The sequence below is a fragment of the Peromyscus eremicus genome, chromosome 17, assembly GCF_949786415.1.
Source record: "Peromyscus eremicus chromosome 17, PerEre_H2_v1, whole genome shotgun sequence".
NCBI classification, from domain to species: Eukaryota; Metazoa; Chordata; class Mammalia; order Rodentia; family Cricetidae; genus Peromyscus; species Peromyscus eremicus.
In genome coordinates this window covers 50,050,398-50,075,606 of record NC_081433.1, presented here as the reverse complement: position 1 = coordinate 50,075,606, position 25,209 = coordinate 50,050,398, and the positions used below count along the sequence as shown (strand labels likewise).

The 25,209-nt window shown below is 42.6% G+C and overlaps 1 protein-coding gene across 1 annotated transcript in view; it reads left to right on the top strand.

Annotated features, from left to right (window-relative positions):
* The window catches only part of Palld (palladin, cytoskeletal associated protein), a 387,847-nt gene extending 376,416 nt beyond the window's left edge, over positions 1–11,431 (top strand). Inside the window, exons 17-20 of the mRNA XM_059245052.1 lie at positions 3,840–4,047; positions 6,458–6,623; positions 7,148–7,281; positions 9,335–11,431. Coding sequence (XP_059101035.1) covers positions 3,840–4,047; positions 6,458–6,623; positions 7,148–7,281; positions 9,335–9,507 — 681 coding nt within the window. The 3' untranslated portion in view covers positions 9,508–11,431. The remainder of the gene's footprint in view (positions 1–3,839; positions 4,048–6,457; positions 6,624–7,147; positions 7,282–9,334) is intronic.
* Positions 11,432–25,209: the final 13,778 nt, after the last annotated feature.

The window sequence follows — 25,209 nt, the reverse complement described above, 5'->3', positions numbered from 1 at the left end:
AGAGGCAGGTTATCTCTCTGAGTTTAAGGCTAGCCTGGTCTACATAATGAGTTCCAGGGCAACCAGGGCTACATAGTGTGACCCTGTCACAAATAAATAAATAAATAAATAAATAAATAAATAAATAAATAAATAAATAAATAAATAGAAGAAAGAAAGAAAGATAGATAGATAGATAGATAGATAGATAGATAGATAGATAGACAGATGATAGTAGTTTTTAAGGTTCACACATGAGGAAGATCTCTCAGCTGGTAAAGTGTCCACTGCTCACGCATGAGGACTTGAGTTCGGATCTCTCCAATGCCACATAAAAAGCTGCTTCTTGGGGCTGGAGAGATGGCTCAGAGGTTAAGAGCACTGACTGCTCTTCCAGAGGTCCTGAGTTCAATTCCCAGCAACCACATGGTGGCTCACAACCATCTGTGATGAGATCTGGTGCCCTCTTCTGGCCTGCAGACACACATGCAGGCAGAAAACTCTATAGATAATAAATAAATAAATCTTTAAAAAAAAAAAAAAGCTGCTTCTCTATAACCCACCTCTGGTAGGGGAGTAGACACAGGTGACCCTGAGGGCTCATTTGCTGGCAGTCTAGCCAACCAGTGAGCTCTGAGTTCAGTGAGACACCCTATCTCAAACCGAGGAGAACTGTAGACCTGACGTTGACCTCCGGCCTCCACCACCATGTGTACATGCATCCACAGGGACGTGTGCAAACACACCACACACCAGAATTCATATGTTAGAACTACTATACGATCTAGTGGGCTATAGATCCGCAGGAAGTGCAATCACAAGTCAGAGATGTCTGTACTCACATCATTCACAGCATCCAAAATACAAAGTCAGTTTAAGTGTCCACCAACAGATAGACAGTATATTTAAAAATACCTGTGTAAGGTATATTGAAGGAAGAAACTCCATCATTGGTGAAAACACGGTGAGCCTAACGGGCGTTAAGTGAAATGACCCAGGCACAGAAGAACAGACATGGCATGACCTCACTCAGCTGTCACTCACATGTAGAATCTTGCTGTGATTTCTTTTACCCTTTATTATAAAATAGAACTGGGGGACAAAATATAAAGATTAAGAGCCTGAGACAAAAACTCAAACCCTGTCTCTGTCCTCTGCCGAGAGCTGCGTCACCTTCTGACCCCGCCTCCTCTCTGCCCTGGGCCACTCTTTCTCTAGTTTTGGGGAACTCTCTGCTCCATTCCGACCCCTGAATGCGAACCCCGCCCCTCGAGCCAACGTTCAGTGAAGTCAGACCACAACACAAAATTCCCAAAACAGAATCTAAAGAAGCTCAGCGGTGGAGGAACTAAATGATGCTTCCGGAGAGCCGGCGGAGCGGGCTTGGGAAGCTGTCAGTCACACAGAAGACACGGGTTCAAGAAATCTATGGCTCATTATGTCGGTTATTAACAACCCTTCAGACACATGAAGGCTGCTGACAGGAAGCTGTAAAGGTTCTTGCCACAAAAGTGAAATGATAAGCCTGTGATAATGACCATGCTACTTAGCTCAACTTCATTATTCCACAATGTGTACATATTCTAGAGCACCGTGTGTGCAATACTCATAAACGAACATTTTTATTTGCCCATTTTCTAAACAAATATTTTAAATTTTGAAAGAGTTCATATATATATAACCAATATGATGGTATTTTCAATCAACAAAGGAAATGATGACATCCTAAGATTGTTATTAATTTCATGTTTAAAAACAGAATTCTGGGCCAGGTGTGGTGGCACGCACCCCTATTCCCAGCACTCAGGTGGTTGGGGCAGGTGGATTTTTGGAAATTCCCAGCCAGCATGGTCTACACAGGGAAACATAAATCAGTCAGCTTTACACAGTCAGGCCCAGTTCCAGGAAAAAATAAAAAGAAGAAGAAGAAGAAAAAGAACAAGAACAAGAAGAACAAGAAGAAGAAAACGAAGACGAAGAAGGAGAAGGAGAAGAAGAAGAAAAATGTCTATTTTTTAATGTATACTGAATTACGTAGAAGCAAAATTACATCAAGTCTGAGATTAATTTCAATATGTAAGCAAGTAGCAAGAATGGGTGTGGTGAGTTGATACGCAGCACCCTGGTAGCCACTTTCTATTTTCTCTAAATAGCAACCTTAATGTCCTTTCATCTCTGCCTTTAAAGGGTGTTGAAAACTAAAATAATCAGTCCTTGGATTCATGATCTGACCTGTATAAAGACAGTCTGAAAGTCTCTGGGTGCGGTGGCACAAGCCTCACATCCCAGAACTAAGAACCCAGAAACAGGAGGCTCACAAGGTCAAAGTCATCCCTGACTACATAGTCACCAGCCTGGGCCACATGAAACCCTGCCTCAAAAACCAAAGAGGGAGAACCAAATGTCTTGTCATGTGAATGGACACTGCACACTGCTACCTATTTCAAAGGAGGATAAGTATGCTGTTCTCTCTGCCTCTCCACGTGGACCAAGAGCACAGACTGCTCAGACTGTGGCCAGCTTGGGACGAGCATGCTGTTCTCACTACACACTGGGAGTGCCAGAGTGACTGGCACTGAGCATGAGTAACTCTACCCACGGAACAGCTCCTTGGTGAATTGTTTCGAAAGGACCCAATCAGCAGCTTCCTGCGAATTAGATGATCCTGCTTGTCCATTATCAAGCCCAGTAAAGTGGGAACAAGCTATAAAGTCCCCAAGACCTGGAGTTCAGTTGGGAATATCTACTGCTTTACTTCCAGCCCACTTCCAGGGTCTTCCCCACAGGGAGAGGGAACATGTGGAGATGTACATCTGGGGATGGCAAGGGATAAGAGGACATCATACTGCCTCAAAAACCACTTCCTAACTACCGCTTTTTTGGAAATCCCACTCTCTTATTAATAATTGCCCTTTTCCCCTTACATTCTCCAGACGTTGACTACATGTATAGGAGATACTTTGTTGGTAGTAGGAATGAACACGTACCATGGAGCAGGATGGGATACATGAGTCTCTGACAGATTTAGACAAAGCTAGTGCTTCATAGGAATTGTTTAGATGTCTCTTTGGGGGCCAGAATATGTAATTTCCCACTAGGGAAGTTGGAAGAAGGAGGGATGGCAAAAGGTCTTCCTAATGCTCTTCTACTCTCAAATCAAGGGCAAGACTGTAGAAAGCTGGGCTTTCACACCGTCACCTTACACTGTAACATGTCACACAGCTGCCATGGTCTTCAGATTTCAGGACATTTCCATCGTGATGCTAATTTGTCTATGATTTCTGGGCGATTTCAAATTTCAGTTGTTCTTCAGTTTCAAGGATTATAAAATAATAATAGGTCTGTGTACAAAAAGGACGCATTAACTAACATCTCCATGGCAATGGCCGCTCCTGGTTGAGAAGCTTTAGATCTGAGTGTTATTGTTATATTGGTTGTTTCCAAAGAGCTCAGAGCCCAATGCTGACATCACCTGGGAATTTTTATAGTCTTGGGTGAGGTAAGATGATGACAGAAATATGTTTCAATCCCTGTTTCACTTGTCTCTGGATTGTTCTATAAGAAATGTCTAGTTGTGAGTCTCTGCGTGCTTATGGAAACCGTGGGAAAGTTTCAAACAAAAGAGAAGCATGAAAAAGCCATCTAAAAGGCCATTGTTTGTGACACCTAGTGTTCCACGGGGAGGGAATGACAGACAGACAGACAGGCTTCCAGAACTGTAGATATAAAATTCAACAGACTCTTTTTAACAGACAATACAGCAATTTCAAAACTCGAGAGGAAGTGACTTCACAATAACTCCTGGTGATTTTGTTGTTTTAATATTAGAGAAATTTACGTGCCTTTCCTTTCCGGTTTAGGTCAGTGGGTTGCCAACCCCAGATCTCAGTTGGCAACTGGATGGGAAGCCCATCCGCCCTGACAGTGCTCACAAGATGCTGGTCCGTGAGAATGGGGTGCACTCCCTCATCATCGAGCCTGTCACGTCCCGGGATGCCGGCATCTACACATGTATTGCCACCAACAGAGCAGGACAGAACTCTTTTAACCTGGAGCTTGTGGTTGCTGGTAGGTGGCCTGTGACTCCTTCCTTGTTGCCAGAACAAGTCAAAGGGCACAAAAACTACTTCTCCACCATTAACGAATGCAGAAAATACGTCAAAATGCTGACGAAACAGACTGTATCACCAAACACAATGGTAGCACGTCATAAGGCTTAGCAAATAGGAAGTATCCATTTTTCTTACTTCAGCACAACCATTATTATTTATCTTTTCTTTCTCCCATAACCCAGCAAAGATAGGGGAGGATGTGGGCAGTTTGCCTCTTCATGGCTGTGATAGGGCCTACTGTTACACGGGGAGGGAGTGACTGACAGACAGGCTTCCGGAACTTTATAGAAAGAGTCCAACGGACTGTTTTAACAGACCATACAGCGATTTCCAAACTCAAAAACTTTAAGTAGTGTTCTCACCTACGCTCAATTCAGTATCAAACTAATTCGTTTGCTTTCTAGGCAATACTGTAGGTGATCTGTGTAAGTGTTGTTCAAGGAAGTTAGACTCTTTGAGAAACCTCGAATGAAAAGACATTCAGGGAAACGTTTATACCACCGGTGTTTAGGAGCAAGGCAGAAGGAAGGGTGCTGATGGCCTCACCTCTGGCTGTCATGAAGCTTAACAAGGCATAGTGCGTATTCCTTAAAACCCAACTGACAACACCGTCATAGACGTTATCTTGGCGAGGCCTGGCGTCAGCCCTGTGAGATCATCACCAGGGTCCCCTTAGTGAGCTGGGATTAGACTCAGCACAGCCTCCTGCAAACACACTCCGTGAACCACTCAGCTTCTGCAATAAAGTAGAATGAGAATAAAGCCGGGGTCTGGAATAAAGAGGAATAAAGAGAATAAGGAGGTCTGGGCTATAAAATCCAGGGTGATGACTCTAATAACAGAATCATGTTTGTCCCACAGAAATCTGGTAAATATATATAGGCGATGCTGTCATTTTAACCAGGCTTTTCTATCTGCCCACACGGCAGGGCTGATTTCATTCATTTCTCTAAACTCAAATCAAACTGTTTCTTTTTCTCCTGTTAAATGTACCCATTGCTCTTATTTGTCCATCAGGGTAAGACATCTGGTCATGGCTTGGCACTCATGTCAGAGCGGGTAGTGCACACTGACATGGATCAAGGTCTTCACCAGCAGCTATTAGTTTATGTGTTACGAGCCGCGTTTAAAACTAGCCTTAATATCCCAGCTGCTCGCCAGTGATACCATGTGCTACTTGGAGCGCACTGTGCACGATGCCACCTGTGCAGGACTGCATAAGCGTTTTTCCAGTTTAATCCTTAAAAGTGCTGTGACTGGTCATGGGCCCCACTAGTTGAGATGCTGAGGCATCTACGGTCTGTTTGCCAGTGACGGCACAGCCAGTAAGACACAGACCCGAGGGGCTGGAGAGATGGCTCAGTGGTTGAGAGCACTGGCTGCTCTTCCAGAGGTCCTGAATTCAATTCCCAGCAACCACATGGTGGCTCACAACCATCTGTAATGGGATCTGGTGCCCTCTTCTGGCATGTAGGCAGAACACTGTATACATAATAGATAAATAAATTTTTTTAAAAAAGACACAAACCAGTATCTGATGGAAAAGACCTTGATTCATGTTAATGTGAAGGAAGATGTGTATTTTTTGATTGATTGTCAGGAGCTCAGATGAAATTAAACACCTTATTCTTTCTCTGAAATTGTTTCTACCAGTGGCCCAAGAAATTAGTTTCCCATTGTCTTATAATATTCAGAATATTACTAACAATAAGCCATGACTTTTAAAAGACTAAGTCATAAAATCCTATAAGATAATCATAAAGTCGTCTTCTTTATAGCTCCCTTCAAAGAATATAAGTTAGAATTTGTAATTTACGGGCTGTACATCCTTAATTTATAGATAACTATCTAAAATTGCCAAATTTAGATAAACATGCCTTTCCTGTGTGTATTTCTCCCCACCACCACCCTTTAAATGCTGTGGAATGTCTCATTGCATTATGAGTTCCAAATCTTAAATCTTCAAAGTAGACATTTCAGGGGGCGGCCAGTGAATCCTGAGCCTGAAGTACTTGTCACCACTAGGTGGCAGCAGTGAGTCAAGGCTGTGAGCTCGCGTTGACTTAATCAGGAGGGGAGCTCTCCCAGCTGCTGGCAGTGACTGAATCTCTGAGGCCTGTCGGGCAGGCTTCCAAGGAGCAGATGTCCGGGTACTGTGTGAGCCTATCAGTCTTGAATTAATTGAGGGAATACATGAGTGCAATGAAGCGCATAGACCTTCGCTTGGGGAGAGGGCTAACCTCTTGACCACGTGACATGAAAACAGCATCATAAAAGAGCCTGCTCAATCTTTCTAAAGCCTCTGAGAACCTGGCAGTGACCCTTTTGTATGCCGCTAATGGATAATTCATCTTGTGTTTTCTTAGCTAAAGAAGCACACAAGGCCCCCATGTTTATTGAGAAGCTGCAGAACACAGGGGTAGCTGATGGGTACCCAGTGAGGCTGGAATGCCGAGTTTTGGGAGTACCACCACCTCAGATATTTTGGAAGAAAGAAAATGAATCGCTCACTCACAGCACTGATCGAGTAAGGTAAGACTACATACACAGTGGCTGCATCTACCCCGTAACTTAAGTCGTCCTGATGCTAGATGAAGAGTGTGTGTAGAAGCATGCTATCATGGCCATGCAAGACAAAAGACACCCTTTGTTCAACTGTAAGTTTAAGCTTTTGGAAGGTGGCAATGTTGGAATGTGGTAGGTAGCAATGTTGGTATGTGGTGAGCATGTTCCGACTTAACCTAATGGCATTTTTGAAATGTGTATATCAAAAAGAAGAGATGGATTCATTTGCTCCAGTAGCAACAGCCTGGTCAGTGGTTCTGTAAAAGCGGGTCCTCCTCTAGGAATTAGTGCATAGATTTATTCGCCCTCCTGAGGCCTGCTCCACTCTCCCATTAACTTAATGGGGCTAGCCGCCTCTCCAGAATAAGTATGATCCTGTTATCTGTTACTGGCACCATTCTGTTTCTAATGACCTAATTAAAAATGATGTTTCGTGTCTACCGCCACTTCTTCGACATTTAGAGCTCTAATGGCTTTATCTCTTCCTGCAGCATGCACCAGGATAATCACGGCTACATCTGTCTGCTCATTCAGGGAGCCACAAAAGAAGACGCTGGATGGTACACTGTGTCAGCCAAGAACGAAGCAGGCATTGTGTCCTGTACTGCCAGGCTGGATGTCTACAGTGAGTGCGGCCCCCTTTCAGCTCACTGCATCTCACACATTGAATGATGAAGAAGTAGATAGCAGAACGACAGATCACATTACTCTAAGCTTTATGTCCTAAGTTTATACTCCAGCATTTTGTTTGCCAAGAAAAAAATATTCATATTACTCTTTCTCTTTCTGTTTATAGTTTCCCGACATTAATAGTGAAACCCCTCCAGGAGAACAAACACCCAAGTATCAGCAGGGTCTTTCATTGATTAGCGAGATGTGCATGTTGATTTCTCAGGCTGGCCAGTCAACTGTGGCTTTCTCACTTGAGCACCCATAGGGGTTAACAGTAGACGAAGGCATACGCATTTTTCACATTTCCGTATTCCTATATTCTGCAAGTGGCTGTCTCCTAACATCTCTTCCTGAATCATAACCCGTTCACAGTGTCCTGCTGCAGTCTTAATGTGTGTGCCTTGATTCTGGAATGTGTACTTACATAGCGAAGTGCTTTTCTCATTAATATATCTTAAGCAGTTCAGCAGTAAATTCTTGACTCTGTGCGTGTGTGTGTTTGTGTGTACATGCATCCTAAATTTAAAAGACTACCAGCTCTATTTAAAGGCTAGTACAACAGCATTATATGATTCGTTGATGTATGAAAAAACACTAGAAAATATTTTTTAAAAATTACAAAATTTTACTTCTGCTTAAGAAAGTAATAGTCCTTTGAAAGCGTGCCAAATGCCTGATTCTTTTCAGTTTATTAATGTTAAAAATCTATCTAGAATTCCCAACTAGAAATTAAAGAAAAGAGAGGAAGATGGATCAGATATAGGCAGCTTATCGACTGTTTTGGGATTTTTCCAACACTGCAGTTGCTAAAAGAACAGTAACTTGCCATGTTGCCTGACTTCACAGTCCCATGGCCACACATAGACAGTGACTTGTGATTCTTGTAAGTAAAATGCAGAAGGACCTCTACATTACCCACGTCTCTACCGTGGCTGTGTGCATTCTTTCACAAAGAACATATACGTGGGGCACGGGAGTCAGCTCAGCAGTTCAGAGCACTTCCTGTTCTAGCAGAGGACCCGGGTTTAGTTCCCAGCATCCACATGGCCACTCACAGCTGTCCAGTACCAGGGAGCTCTGGCACCTCCTGGCTTCCCAGGCACCGGGTCCACACTCAGTGCCCATGCATACACACAGGCAACACACTTACACACCCAGGCACTGGGTCCACACTCAGTGCATGTACATACACACAGGCAACACACTTACACACACACCCAGGCACCAGGAACATACTCAGTGCCCATGCATACACACAGGCAACACACTTACACACTCACCCAGGCACCAGGAACATACTCAGTGCCCATGCATACACACAGGCAACACACTTACACACTCACCCAGGCACCAGGAACATACTCAGTGCCCATGCATACACACAGGCAACACACTTACACACACACTCAGGCACCAGGAACACACTCAGTGCACATGCATACACACAGGCAACACACTTACACACCCACCCAGGCACCAGAACACACTCAGTGCACATGCATACACACAGGCAACACACTTACACACCCAGGCACCAGAACACACTCAGTGCCCATGCATACACACAGGCAACACACTTACACACACACCCATGCACCAGGAACACACTCAGTGCACAAGCATACACACAGGCAACACACTTACACACACACCCAGGCACCAGAAACACACTCAGTGCACGTGCATACACACAGGCAACACACTCACATATATAAAAAATAAAATATTTTTAAAGAGATATGTATGGACACCTCCTCATATATATCAAAAGGCATTCATTTTGCGTGTGTGCTTTTTGTTTTCAGAGACAGGTTGTTGCTCTGAAACCCAGGCTGGCATGTAACTCACTGTGCAACCCAAGCTGACCTCAAACTTGCAACAATCCTCCTGCCTCAGCCTCCCAAGTGCTGAGATTACAGGTGTGAGCCACCAGGCTCTACCCGAAAGACAGTCTGTGTGTATTTAAACTTCTGAAAATCGTCCTTTACTCTCTTTCCTCTCTGTAGCCCAGTGGCACCAGCAGCCACCGACCACCAAGCCAAAAAAAGTACGGCCCTCGGCCAGTCGCTACGCGGCCCTTTCGGACCAGGGACTAGACATCAAAGCCGCCTTCCAGCCTGAAGTAAGTCCATCTCAGCTGACGCTCAACAGCGGCTTGGTAGAAAGTGAGGACCTGTGATCAGCGCCTCTGATGAAGCTGAACACTGAACGCCATTGCTTTGACCAACGTTCTCCTCTGTCACATTATGTAAAAGGCAGAAGTATACTTTTGACTTTAAGAAATTTAAAAAAAAAACAAAACACCAAAATCCTATTTTTCTTACTTGATAGGGAATCTAAGTAGGTGATGCTTATCGAAATGTACACATTGCACAGAAAATTCACATTTGTTGTCCAAGTTAAAACTTTTGGAATTGTGATTAAAATGGTCTGAAATGCCAAAATGCCAAAAGAAGTCAACTCTTCAAAGGTGACCACAATTTAAGCAGTCTACAAGTGCCTTCAAACGCAAGCTGTGGGTGCTGTAATGTGGCGGTGTGAAATGTTTGACAGATACTATGGTGACTCTCGAGTGCAGTGTCTACAGATAGTTACCCTGAACCACGTGCAATAGGGAAGGGTGGGAAAGAGAGTGACGAGGAACCCGAGTGAATGCCTTGTCTTTGCAACCCGCTCCTGTTAAATCAGAAAGAAGGAATTCCTTGCCTTCGAGGAGTTTCCTTTTGATGCTACTTCAGTATGAAGCTTACTTACAATCCATAGTAACTAAAAGGCTAATTTAAACTTAAGCCATTTCAATTGTTCTGGAGAAAGCAGATCTGTATTACAGTGCATTCCACAAGAGGCATCTGAACCACCCAAATGACCAAGGCATGTAGCATTTGGAGGCAACAGGTTTGGAAGGCATGGAAAGAAGGAAGGAAGGAATTGCTACCCACACAGAGATCTCATATCCATTTAGATGAAAGCATCAGGGGTGGGCCAGGCTCCTCGTTGGTTTCTTCTAAACCTTAAAAACATAGATGCAAAGACACTGCCGTGAACCAGCCAAGGGCTCCAGGGGGTCGTCCGGAAGTCTGGAGCGCATGAGCGGTGGCGACTTCCATGTAGCTGAAGTGTGTCGTAGTTGATGATGTTAGTGTGTAGAGGAAGTTGGACATGGGTTGAGACTGCGAGGATGGTATAAGTGAGAAGTAGCCTATAGGGTCTAGTCTGCCAGAGGGGAATGGAGGCTTGAGAGACAGAAACAAGCTTGTGCTACAATGAGTTTCTTTTCCGTTGGCACTAAGAGGTGGTGAGTGGAAATTTCTAGTTCCCTTCACTTCCCTGATGCCATGGAACCTAGCCTGAAGAAGGGCCAGGCTCTGAGCATCTACAAGGCCAGGCTGCAAAGACCGACTTTTGCATGCACGATTCTGCCTGGGCTAAATGGAGTTGATTCTGACCAGACTTGATAACTTGAAGTCGGAACCAATACTTTCCTTTGTTCATGAGAGAAAATAATTTGGCCTGGTAGTATGAAACATGAGGCTTTAATGGTACTTTGCTACGAAAAGAAGACACTGTGTTCCTCATGCAAAACATATCTATTGTTCATTATTTATAAAAGTGTGGACCTTTCTTAGCTCAGTTACTCGATTCATACATAGTACTTCTTAAACCAATTTTATACCTGTAACCACCCCATATATTTTGTATTACTGCTTCACATGTACAGCTTTCTACTTTTGTAAGAACACCAACCAACCAGGTTTTAGCAGGCTTGAGCACAGGGTGGCAAATGTCCTTTACAATGTGGTACCAGTCTCTGACCACAGACACATGGCTAACGGGGGATTTAAGTAACCATGCAGGGTCTTACGGACTTATCTCTGTTTAGAATTGTGACCCATATTATATCATACTTGCCAAATTTTTCTGAATGTGACTTTTTTTTTTGCTAATTTGCTGGGCTTGGGATTAGCTAGCATTCTTTTGCCGCCTTTTATGTTGTATTTATGAAAAAAACAAAACAAAACAAAAAAAAGTACTCCCATACTTTGGATTGTTATGCTGTTGTAATGTGGACTTAACATCAATAAATAAATATTTAACGAACAGTAGTCGACACCTTGTGACACTGTGTTCTGTGGCTGCTGTAATGAACCGGCAGGGGTCAAAAGCATCAAATTTCAGTATTGTCAGAGTCAGGTAGGTCAGAAATTGGGCGTGAGATGGCAAGTTCCCAGTTCACTGTACAATGAGAGCTAATATCATCGTGTTACTGGCTGCAATCTCACCTGAGGTTCAAGTGGCTATGAATGAATTCAGAAGTCCCTTGACGGTGTGGGACAGACGACCCACTTAGTCTCTCAGCCAGGGGCTGCTTTCCTCCCCTAAAGGCCATGGGTGTTTCTTCCCCTCCATCTTCAAAGCCAGAGTGAGGATTCCCTTCATGACCGTCTCATGCTTTGATTCTGTTATGGTAGGGTCCATTCCCCTTTAAAGGTACCCCTGAATAAATCAAGCTCACCCACATAATCTCCTTTCTAAAAAGTACTTGATTTAGAAACTTAATTGTACCTTCAAAATCCCTTTCAGGGGATAGGGAGGTGGCTCACTGTGTAAATAAATATCTGCTGCACACAAATGAAGACCTGAGTTCATATATACAGCACCTACCTACAAACCTGGCTGTGATAACATCTGTACCCTCAGTATTGAGGGGGTAGCGATAGGCCGATCCCTGGGGCTCACTGGCCAGCAGGTTCAGGGAAGAGATTCTGTCTCACAAGATAGAAGCGGCTGAGGAAGACATCCTGATACCAACCTCTGACCTCCACATGTACCTGCATGGGCAAGTGTACTCATGCTGTGTGGACACCATACACACACATAAAAGAAAAAAAAAACTTCCAAATAGCACTGAGATTCGGACTTGACTGCACAGGAGAGGAATATAGGACTGTCAGCTTACTAACTCTCAAAAACAGTTTACCAAGCAAATAAAACCAGAAGCACCAATTGCACACCTGTGCTGTTCAAGGCATGTGACATTGTGGGATTTCGCCTATACCGCCTGGCGTTTTGTTTCGCATCCTCAGGGTTCTTTATGTTGAAATTCTTTATGTTGAAATTTCATCTAATTAAAGGGTTTTCCCACTGTACTATAAATGGCAGGCATCCTCCTAATTCCTTCTTTTGAGAAGCCTATAGTTCAGGTCTTAGAGCAATTCTCTCTAGACTGGCTATCAGGAACTTACTAGAAATGCAAGTTCTTCAGTGCTACCCAACCCTTCTTGAATCAGAAATCGGAATTTTGAGGCCAGACAGATGGTTCTGCAGGTAGACCCTTGCCACTAAGCCTGGTGACCTGTGTCCAGTCTCTGGGACCCAACGGGTAGGAGCGATTAGTATAAATAATTAAATAAACACACATCTAAATGGTAAAATAAAAAATCAGAAATCTGGGTGTTCCCAAGCCTTCCAGTTCAAAGTCACCATCTGAGGAGGGTTGGTCTCCCAGCTCCTTCCCTGCTCAGGTGACTTGCAGAACTGGTGTGTTGCCAAAGAGCCTGAAGAAGCTGCTAACAACCTTCGTCACAGAAGAGACAAAGGTATTTGTACATTGTTCCTCCGGTTACTTCCCGAGAACAGTCTCTGCCAGTGAGGTGACCTTCAAGAGGCCTAGGGATCTTTGTTTTTCTTCATCCTCTCAATCAGTGGTTACTGCTCAGAAATATGCTGTATTCTATCCCCAGACTTCTTCCCTCTCTAGAAACGTGTACATACCTCACCAATAGTGTAATGACATGAAACATAAATACTAGGGACACGTCCATTCAAATGACATTGTTAGGATTTCTAAGCCCAGAGGGTACTTTGTGTGTATACACACATGTTCCCACCCTACAGCAGACTGCACAAAGCTCTGCTTGTCTGTTTTTGTTTTTGTTTTTTTAAGATTTATTTATTATGTATACAGTGTTCTGCCTGCATGTATGCCTGCAGGTCAGAAGAGGCACCAGATCTCATTACAGATGGTTGTGAGCCACCATGTGGTTGCTGAGAATTGAACTCAGGACCTCTGGGAGAGCAGCCAGTGTTCTTAACCACTGAGCCGTCTCTCCAGCCCCTGCTTGTTTGTTTTAAAGGTATATGCCCATAAGGAAAATGGGAAAAGAAGAGACAAATGCCGGAAAGCAGATGGAGGGTTAGGTACTTAAAACTGACCCCAAAAGCTACCCAACCCTGTTGTGTCTAGAAAATGCTGTTTCCTAAAAGTCATTCATCACCTCTGGTCCTTACAGTCTTTCTGCTCCTTCCTCTGGAAAATCCAACCAGCATAACAGAAAACAACCAGAACACTGGGAGTTAATATTTGTCAACCTGCCAGGTTCCAGAATCATCTAGCAGACTAACCTGAGAATGTCTGTGAGGGAGTTCCTATATTGGGGTAGCCATAAATGTGAGCTCACCATCCCATGGCTGGGGGTCTCAGACTAAACAAAGAAGAGAGAGCGAGCTGAGCCTGGGTGCACACATCTCCGCTCCTTGACCACAAACACAATGTGACCAGCTGCCTCATGCCACCACCATAATCTCTCTACTTGATGGGCTGCACCCTCACACTGTGAGACAAAAGGGGCTCTTCCTTAAGTCGCTCTTCTCAGGGCTCCTGTCATAGCAACATGAAAAGTAACTAATGCAAATACTGATTCTCAGAGTATAGCCCAGGAAACCCCGATGGCCCCTAGGTCCTCTAAAAGAGCAGGCAGATCATACCTACTTTCCAATTCATATTTCACTTTCTCTTTTTATGCTCATTCTCACAACTATGTCAATAAACTTCTAAACTGCTATTATTGATAACATTTTTCTCCCACAAAATGTTATCTCCCATGTGCTTCTTCTTGGAGGTTACTGAATGATGCACTCCTTCAAATGAGATCATAAGCCAAGATGGGGGACTGGAGGTATTTTGAGAACAGACAAGAAATGATACTGCTCAAAATTCATGTTTCAGGTGAAAAGGGGTTAAATACTAAAACAGGGCTTGAAAAAAAAATTAAAAAGTACATCATGGACACCACATACTACCAAATAAAATCCCCAGTACCAGGAACGGGTTACATCTTTTTGAGTTATTGACCAGTGGGGTCTCATAATAGTGCACTATTGTCAATGTTACTGGTTACCCTCCAGATTGCTGAAGACATCACATATTCATGTCATCAAGCACGGGAAAATCAAGTGGGTGCTTACCCTTACTAGCTACTGTTCATAGTGCTGGAAGGTGCTACACGTGCTATTGAGGGAGAAAAGGAATCATTAATATCGCCTCACTATTAACCTGTGAGTTACAATAATTAAACTGCCTACAAGATATAGCCATTAATGCAATAGCGCACAAAGTCATGGGGGTAACAAAACACATTTTAAAAATGGATTTAAGGCCCGCTCTATGAAATGGAACCCATACATGACACTGTCAATGAGGCTAGATAGATCATGGGCCCCAGGGGAAAACCTACTACCATCATTCTGCTAAATCAGTGGTTCTTAACCTGTGGGTCACGACCCCTTCGGCAAATCTCTAGCTCCAAAAATATTCGCATTACAATTCATAACAGTAGCAAAATTACAGTTATGGAGCAGCAATGAAAATAATTTTATGGTTAGGGGTCACCCCAACATGAGGAACTGTATTAAAGGATCCCAGCATCAGGAAGGTGGAGAACCACCGTGCTAAACGCACACAGCAGTAAAAGGACTCCTAATGACACATTGCTGTACCCATAGGTCTGTGCATTCCTCAACCTTCATCACAGAAGTTTCTTCTTGCTGTAGATGGTGACTAACACAGAACCCCACAACTGGTCAACATGCAGAAAATAAGACTGTGGAACGCTTTGCTCTCAGTGGGATGTCTATATCACACCCCTTGGCTTAAGGCTCAGGGATCTATGCAGAGGAAGGAGCAGAAGGACTGTAAGGACGAGAGGTGATGAATGACTTCTAGGAAACAGCGTTTTCTAGACACAACAGGGAAGACGCACATAGAAACTTACCGAGACTCACAACATGCACGTACTACACGAGCTCACACCAGGCAAAATCCCAGCAACCCCTCGCCAAGAAGCTACTCATAATCAATAGCTTCTGGGAAAAGAAAATCAGTTTTCTTTGACGGAGTAACATGAGATATACCAACTGCACTCCATGGCAGCCTCCATGCTCAGAAGGAGCCATACAACACCAACTGGACTCAATGTTTTTTATTGTTGTTGGGTTTTGGTTTGTTTGTTTGCTTGCTTGCTTGTTTGTTTGTTTGTTTGTTTGTTTGTTTTAAGAGAATGAAAGAAGATGAAGTTAGGTGGATAGAGAGATGGTGGAGGAGCTGGAAGGAGTTGGGGAGGGAAAAGAATATGATTAAAATATAATGTATGAAATTCTCAAAGAACAAATAAAATCATTATTTTTAAAAAAAGAAAGCAAAAGACATGTCACTGGCCTGTCTGGAAAGAACAAACACATTCTAAAGAGACACTTTACTTTCTTCTTGTCCATCAGACTACTGAAAGAATGGACCTTCAAGAAATTAAAGTTTCTCCAGGAACATTCTACTGTGACAATTAATGCCCCCAAAGCCATAGGACAGCCAGAGAAAGAACTTGTCTCCAGGAGAAAAACTTTACAACTTGTCAGGTGATCTTACAGGACACACTTGGTGCTAAAACAACCATGAGCAGGAGACCACATCTTAGACAAACTATTTAGTTGTGTTTCCTTTGCTTTGTGTATATATATTCTACTGTTAGCACCCTAAAGATAGACTTGAGGAAGGGGTTCATTGGATCTCTCTGTGGTACATTTCTATAATTTCCCCAACTACTCAGGAGGTTCTCAAGTCCAAGAGCAGCCTGGGCAACACTAAGAGATCCCAGCGGAAAAAATGGAAGTCCAACAACTTTTGGCAAAGTAGACTGGGTCACCGTAAGTACTTGTGGAGGCCTGTTCTTTCTCACCTTGGCCAGAGTAAAACCAGAAACCCACCACATATCAGTGACATTTGTACCCAACAGCTTGCCCATTTCAACAAGGTCATCAGATTCCTAAAATGTCATCAAAAAAGAGGTCAAATATTTAAGAAAGTATGGTAATTTATCCTTCCCTCCTTACTGATGTTATGAGGAGGTAATTCTCCTACATCCTCTTTCCAGGGCCTCTGGGAAGGATGTTATAAATGCTGCAGCTAGTAGGGATGAGATCACTACATCACTGAGAAAGAGGATGAGCCATCCCAAAGACAGTCATTCTTAGGCTGTACTCCAAGGAAGGGACTTTGGCTTTGCTCTCAATAGCAAGTGAATGCTGATGGAATTTTAACCTCGCCTATAGTTCAAACCTCATGTAGAGCATTGGATAGATGAATAAAGGTTGCTTTTCTTGGGAAGGAATAGAAGTTTATGTCATACAGTTTTCCGATCACCTCTGTGAAGCATTATGAATTTACTAATGCTAATAGAAATTAACATAAATGAGCTTTGTTTTGTTTTGGTTTGGTTTGGTTTGGTTTTTTCAAGACAGGGTTTCTCTGTGTAGTTTTGGTGCCTGTCCTGGAACTCACTCTGTAGACCAGGCTGGCCTCAAACCCACAGAGATCTGCCTGCCTCTGCCTCCTGAGTGCTGGATTAAAGGCATACGCCACCACCTCCTGGGTAACATAAATGAGCTTTAAAGGATGCCTGAAACCCAGCATCCTAAGGTACAAGTGACAAGTGAGAAAGGAGGGAAACGGATTGTCCTTACTACTACGGTATGGAGCGCCTTGGCTAAACACTTGATAGTTTGCTTACATTTTCGGATTGGCCAATATTCTCGAGATTAAGCAGTTCCATTCCACCACCACCTCTCTGTCACCTACCTCCAGCTGGAAGTGTCAGAGCGGCTACCATCCCTTACCCCTTATCCTGTAACCAAGGGATGGAATCGTGACAGGAAAAACATGGCGTGGCTTATCCCAAACTCCCTTCATGCCAGTGTTCTTCCTTCAAGACAGCTGCAAACGGACGGATGACCAGCCCCTGAGCTCCAGGTAGCCTTCCCTCAAGATAAAAAGACCTTAGAGCACTAGCGCTGAGACGCCTTGGGGGGTCCTAGTCTTCATCTTTTAAGTCTTGCTTAGAAGAAAAAAATCCATTTTCTTCCTTGCTCCAACATCCTGTCCTCAATTCACTGGGACCGTTATCAATTCGTGAAGTAAATGGACAGGTTTGGTAACACACACAGTACTGACAGCATCTTGTTTAGATTACGGGTCCAAGAATCCCAAGTTACATTGGAGGTAATTATTCAAACTGAAGACACATGTATGTCTGATGTGCACGGTGCAGAACCAGCAAGGCAGAGCTATATGCAGGACATTTAACTGCATAATAAATGAAGATCCAGCATGTACTCTGCCCGTGGGAGCTTATAATGTAGTTGAAAGACAAAAATTAACAAAAATGTCAGCTATTAAATACTTTATTTAGGTATGTTTGTCAAGCAGGACAGTAGTATAATTTCATAATTCACATTTATTCCCATTCACAAAGCTTGGGGAAAATGTTCCAGTAGCATTAGACTATCTTGAATACTCAAAATAGTCTGTCTTCTCTCATTATTCTGGGTAATAGATGCATATAAATTAACTCATTTTTCCTGCATAAATTATCTCTCCAAACTAATTTGCAACATATAATTCTATCTGTAAAAAGCTGACACAACCCCTCATGAATAGAATATGAATAAAAATATGAAAAGAGCACACATTTTAAAACCTGAGCATAAAAACTGAATACACTGGCTTTGGCCACCAACCTTTTCCTTCAAATGCTAAGCATGGGCTGGCCCGTGAGCTGCTGGGAGGAGGTAACAGCCATAGATGAGTCTTCTGTTTAAGAATTCACTGAAGTTCTTGGGCCTCTAAATGCAAGTATTAAATTAAAAATTCTACCAATTCAGTGAGAACAGGTAGAGCACTCACCTGGAATGGAGCAGTGACGGTTTATTTTCCCCTTTTCAGCAGTTCTCTGCATGTTCCAGTCTGACATAGAAGAGGCAGTTTATTTTAAGGTATAAATGTAACACTTAAGGGTAAACGTATTGGTAACCTAGTCTCCATTGGCATACCAATGTGGGGAGAATTTCCATGTAGGTCCTAAGAAAGCAGAAAGAAAGAAAGAAAGAAAGAAAGAAAGAAAGAGAGAAAGAAAGAAAGAGAGAAAGAGAGAGAGAGAGAGAGAGAGAGAGAGAGAGAGAGGGAGGGAGGGAGGGAGGGAGGGAGGGAGGGAGGGAGGGAGGGAGAGAGAGAGAGAGAGAGAGAGAGAGAGAGAGAGAGAGAGAGAGAGAGAGAGGGAGGGAGGGAGGGACATAGGCAGAGAGGGAGAGAGGGAGAGAGGGAGGGAGGGAGAGGGAGAGGGAGGGAGGGAAGGAAGGAAGGAAGGAAGGAAGGAGAGAAAGAAAAAAGAAAGAAAGAAAGAAAGAAAGAAAGAAAGAAAGAAAGAAAGAAAGAAAGAGAGAAGGAAAGAAGGAAGGAAGGAAGGAAGGAAGGAAGGAAGGAAGGAAGGAAGGAAGGAAGGAAGGAAGGAAAAAGGACACAGCTCCTTTAATCCAGCCAGCATCACTAAAAGGAGACTAGAAACAGCAAGCTGAGTGAAAACGGCTTGTGTCAGGACAGGTACCCGCTCCCTACAGCCGGGAAGGTTGAAGGCCGCTCCTAGTCACACACCTCACCTCTGACCAGGCCCGAGCTCAGCTCTCACGACCCGAGAACAGGCAGAGCCAGCCGATGGAGCAGCATGGGGATCCAGCTGTAGCTTGGCAGTTTAAAGTCTGCTCACACAGTCCAAAGAGACTAGAGCTATGAAATAAAGAGGTCCAAATTGGAAAAAAAAAAAAAACTCTAAACAGGTTTTCGTGTGTTTTACAATGTGCATAGGCTTAAGAAAGAAAGAATGTGGGTATAGACAGTCATAGAAAAGAAATAAATAGCTTAAAAATAACAAAGTCTTTAAAGAGAGAAGTAAAATAATAAAAAAGAATAAGTCACATAAAGATGAAAAGCAGAGAGTCTGGATTCCATATTTTATTATGTTCTCTTTATATTTTTTGACTATTAACGGATAAGTGATAACTGTTGAGAGACTATATTAAACCAACCTATATATTTTTAAATTATCTTGACATCAAAATTTATGTCAAAAGATATGTTACCTTGAGGGAGAAGTTATGCTTTTGTTTCTACAGGAAATAAGAGACCATGGATTCATTCCAGATTAAGAAAAATCAAGTTTGATGGAGGAAGACCCCCTGAAATCCTGACTACAGACATGAAAAAAATAAACCTAAAGTAACTACAAGACACGTGATATATATGTTACTTGCTCAAACATAAAATAAAAAAATTATCTATGACTGGCTTATATACAATACATAGTTTTAATTTGTATTAATACGGCTATGTGTGTTACCTTTAAAAGTTTATATGTTTTCAAAACAAGGGGACCAGACACCAATAAAAAGGGCTCAGGTGATCCAACATCAAAACCAGCTTCACGACTGAAATGATCCAGCCTCACAGAACACTCCAGACTTAACAGTTATCCTCTTTTTCTCACGGTCCCTCAAAGATTACCAGTGCCCCCGATCAGTGTGAAGGAGTTTAGAAAACTACACCCACATTCCCAAAATATTGGTTATAAATGTTTGTTTTCATTTAAGAGTGGTTACAAATTGTTACTGGTCATATTCAAGCTCTTTCTAAAAGAAGAAAGGGGTATGATATAGAAATAATAGAATAAAAGGGTAGATTATTGAATCTACTTTAATCTAAAAAACAACTATTAATCTCAAACTATTTTACATTGGCATGGATTTTGGTTTATTAATACAAATTTAAAGTTAATTTTTATATGTATATTTCTACTCTTCTTAAATACATTGTTTATGCAACTCATTTAAAATTATAATGTATAATTAATAAATAAAGATTAATAGTCATCTATAATAGTCAAACTTATAGTCATGTTAGTTAGGTTTTCTAGGTATACAAAGATATATTTCAGATATATAATCTTCAAACACTTCAAATTCCTACAGAATATGGCATTTAAAATGTTTTAATAACTTGGACTTTTCATGACAGTGGGACACGTCTGCTCCTGGCAGCACCAATATACTCCAAAAAAGATGACGGGCATTGAAGAAACTCCATATTGAGTTTGCTTGCTTTCAATGTGGCAAGAGCTAGCCATGTGGGCAAAGAAACCACCCTTGCCTCAAGTGCTGACAGTAAATGTGCTGTCCGATCTGGACAAGCAGGACACAAAGAAAGGCAACAGCCAAAACAAGGTAGGACAGTCCTTCAAAATTCTGTTTCACAGGAAAGTCTGTCAGATGTGCTAGGCCTGAAGGCCAAAATTGGATGCCCCGATGTTGTAGAGAAACCTTGGGTGACTGTCTAGGCACCCAGCTGTTTCTGCCATTTCTTACATTTTTGCAAGTCACTTGCTTACACTTCCTGCTTACTCAGGTATTATTATTTCCTTCTCAGGTCTTCGATGGAGTTGAAGACTAAGTAGTTATGATTATAGTTTCCTTAGTTGTGATAAAGGATAAATTAGATATAAAACTTTAGACTCACCAAGATAGGATAAATAATTGAACGTTTTCTCTGATTTTGTCAAATACAGACTTGATATTTTAACTATAATTCTTACTTGATAACTTTCGTTGTATGTAATTTTACTATGTTAAAGTTAAAACCATGCTTTTTGATTAGATAGAAAGGGGGAATGCTGTGGGATGGTCCTTCTGTACTCTGTGAATATGTATTGCTCTCATTGGTTGATAATAAGTTTTGGTCTATGGCAAGGCAAGATAGGGTTAAGCAGAGCAATCAAACTGAGGACTCAGAGGAAGAGTGCGGAATCAGGAGAGGCAAGCCAGCTGCCCACAAACAAGATGCCAGAGGGCAGGTAAGCCACCAACCATGTGGTAATAAATAGATTAATAGAAATGGCTTGATTTAAATGTAAGTTAGTAATAAATCTGAGCCATCAGCCAGGCATTTATAATTAATATAAGCTTCTGTGTGTTTATTTGGTGGTCAAGACAGAAAAACTCTGCCTCTGTTTACATTTCATTGTTTTTTGGGTTTTTTGGGTTTTTTTTGGCTCTTGCTCATATAGCCCAGGCTAGTCTCATGCTTGCTATGTAACTAAAAACAACCTTGCTCTTCTATACCCTCCACACCAAGTGTGAGGATTACAGGTGAGTGCCACCATATCCACATCCAGCTTCTTTCTCATTACTTTTCCTCTTGTTTACACAACAAACCAGTTTCACTGATGACTTCAGAACATGGTGTGTCCAGGAAAGGGAACTGAGGCCTGGGCAAGTGTAGATGGCCAAAGATGAATGGGTCAGACCATAAGGAAGCTACCCACTCTCTATGCTCAAACTCCCCTACCCAGACTCACCACCTGCGAAACATCCTGCCTATAGCATTTCCTAACATGCCTAGAAACGCTACTACCTAAAAGTTTTCCAACTGCCACACCTTGCATTTAGCAGGCCACTCATTCAGGAGTACTAACTGCTCTCCCATATGTTCTCATGCTGAATCAAAGGCTTCGGATGTAACCTCTGGGTAGCATACTGACTTAGTAGGCAGATCCAAAGCCCGATGTAACATCCTCAGCACTGAGAAAAAAAGAATGCTAATAAACTAAGTAAAGAAAGTATGTCAGAGATGAAGGACTCCATATTTAGTACATGGCTTTTGATTTATGACACTATTTTCCTGAATTTATTAGTATATCTTATTCATATTTTTATCTGACTTTCCATATATATTTAAATTGCCACTTAATGTTCTGTTCCACTTGAAAACAGCAGTTAGATGACTCCTGGATCCCTGGACTGTGTTCTGTTCTAGTCTGAAGTACTAAGGATCGAACCTGGGGCCTTGCTTCTGCTGGGCAAGCACTCTATCACATCCCCAGACCTCCTTAAAATTTATTATTATTTTGAAACAGAGTCATGCTGACTTTCCCAGGCTGTCCTTGAACTATGTAACCAGCATGTCTTTGAACTTGCTATGTTCTTGCCTCAGCTGCCCAAGTATCTGAGGTTATAAGCACCTTGATAAAAACATTACTTTATAAAATAAAATATTAAAAACATTTGGATGATGGTAAATAAAAAACAACATGAATCTAGTATATAGAAATAGTTTATTATTCCCCATAAGAGTTCAGGCAATAAGAATGTTATCTATATTGTATTCAGTTATACGTCTTCATCTCTTCTAAGACCAATGCTTTCCAGGCTGAGGAGGAAGGTCAGTGGTAAAACTCTTGCTTGGCACCTGGCAGGCCCTGGGCTTGATCCCAGCACCACTGAAAAAAAGTTCATGCATTATCTCTAGTGAAAATAATACATTCTTACTGCACATTTTTTTTTTAAGATTTATTTATTGTGTATACAGTGTTCTGTCTGCATGTATGCCTGCAGGCCAGAAGAGAGCGCCAGATCTCATTACGGATGGTTGTGAGCCACCATGTGGTTGCTGGGAATTGAACTCAGGACCTCTGGAAGAACAGCCAGTGCTCTTAACCTCTGAGCCATCTCTCCAGCCCCCTTACTGCACATTTTTATGATTACCATTCTAAGATTTGGAGATGAATCATTTTTATATCCACTAATACAAAATATTCTTAATTATATTTATGTGTGTATGTGTAATGTGTACGTGTATATGCACGTGTGTGTGTGTGTGTGTGTGTGTGTGTGTCTGTGTCTGTGTCTGTGTCTGTGTGAGGGCTGGGATTAAAAGCAAATGGAATCACACCTGACTATAATTTTGCACTTTGGTGTGAGACAAGACCAAACCAAACTGACCAGAACTATGTAGACCAGGCTGACCTTGAGTTCTTGGTCATCCTGTCTCCACCTCATGAGTGCTGGGATTACACCACCACACCCAATTCTTCATAGTATTTTAAGTTGCTAGCTATACTGAGGTTGTCCTGAGAGGAAAACTCCGTAAGTTCAAGATCTGTGTGGCTCATAACTGTAGCAGGTACCTTAAGGACTCATCCTTACCGTCCTCAGTAACTGCTCGAGAGAGTCCACTGCACCACACTTACAGTAGCACGTTATTTTGCTGAGCTGCTCTGTGAAAAGCAGCATCACTCTAAGAAACCAGGTCTTGGCTGTAGAGACGGCTGAAGAGATAGGAGCACTTGCTGTGTAATCCCAGCACCCCTGGAGAAAGCCGAGCATGCCCAGACATGCCTGTAACCCCAGTACTGAGGGGCAAAGACGGCGAGACTTCAAGAGCTCACTGGCTAGTCACCATAGCCAAAACGGGCAGTCTCTAGTTCACGGACAGCCCACCTCAAGTCAACAAGGAGGGAAGACACCAATGTCCTCTTCTGATTACATCACACCACACACACACACACACACACACACACACACACACACACGCACACGCACACGCACATACCACACATACACACGGACATATATATACACACCACATATACACATACATATACCACACACACATACCCCATACACACCACTTACACACACATATACTACATACATACATACACTACACACACACACACACACACACACACACAACCCTCACACATGCATACATGTACATATACACCACACACACACACACACACACGCGCGCGCGCACGCACGCGCACACACACACACGCACACACACACCACACATACACACAGACATATATATACACACTACATATACACATACATATACCACACACACATACCACACACACATACCACATACACACATACACTATATACATACATACACTACACACATACACACACACACACAAAACCTTCACACATGCATACATGTACATATACACCACACACACACACACACACACACACACACACAGAGTCAAGTCTAAGGCAGTTATGATGGCTCACACTTTTAATCTCAGCATTTGGGACATTAAGGCAGAAGGAAAGCATGGGATATATAGTAAGTTCAGGCCATCCAGGGCTACAGAACGAGATCCTGGCTCAGAAAGAAGATGAAGAAGAGGGAAGTCGGGTAGAGAAGAAACAGGAGGAGGGGTAGTGTGAGACAGGATGGATGGTGAAGGAAAATCCTCTCTAAATGCATATCTTTAACTGATAGTTTTTTCTAACCTGTATTAAACAATGATTGCCTATGCACACACATATGCAATATTACACACAAGGTATGGTGGTACACACCACGAATCCCAGCCCTAGGAAGATTATTGCCAAGAGGACAGAAAGGCTCACACTGTGGTCAGCCTGGCCCACACTGTGAAATCCTGCCTCAAATCACAAACCAGAACATAAAAGGTGAGCCTTAGCAAGGCTGCTAAAGTACTGTGCTGCTGATTTGAATGAGAAATGTCCTTATGGATTCATGTCTGAACACTTGGTCCCTAGTCGGTGGCACTGTTTGGAAAGGTTATGGAACCTTTAGGAGGTGAAGCCTTGCTGGAGGAAGTATGTCACTGGGGGTGGGCTCTGAGGTTTTACAGCCTGGCTCCACTTCCTGTTCCCTCTCTGTGCTTCCTGTGTATGGATGAAATGTGAGCACCTAGCTTCCGGTTCCTACTACCATGCTTTCCCTGATCGCCCTGCCATGATGGATTCCATCCCTCTGGAACCAAAAGCATCAAGAGACCCTTTTCCCCTCTAAGCTGCTTTTGGTTATGCTGTTTCACCACAGCAACAAAAAGTAACTGACAAAAAAAAAATTGATCTCAATCTTCTGCAAATACTCTTATTTTAGCAACAGCACAGTCTGTGTCTT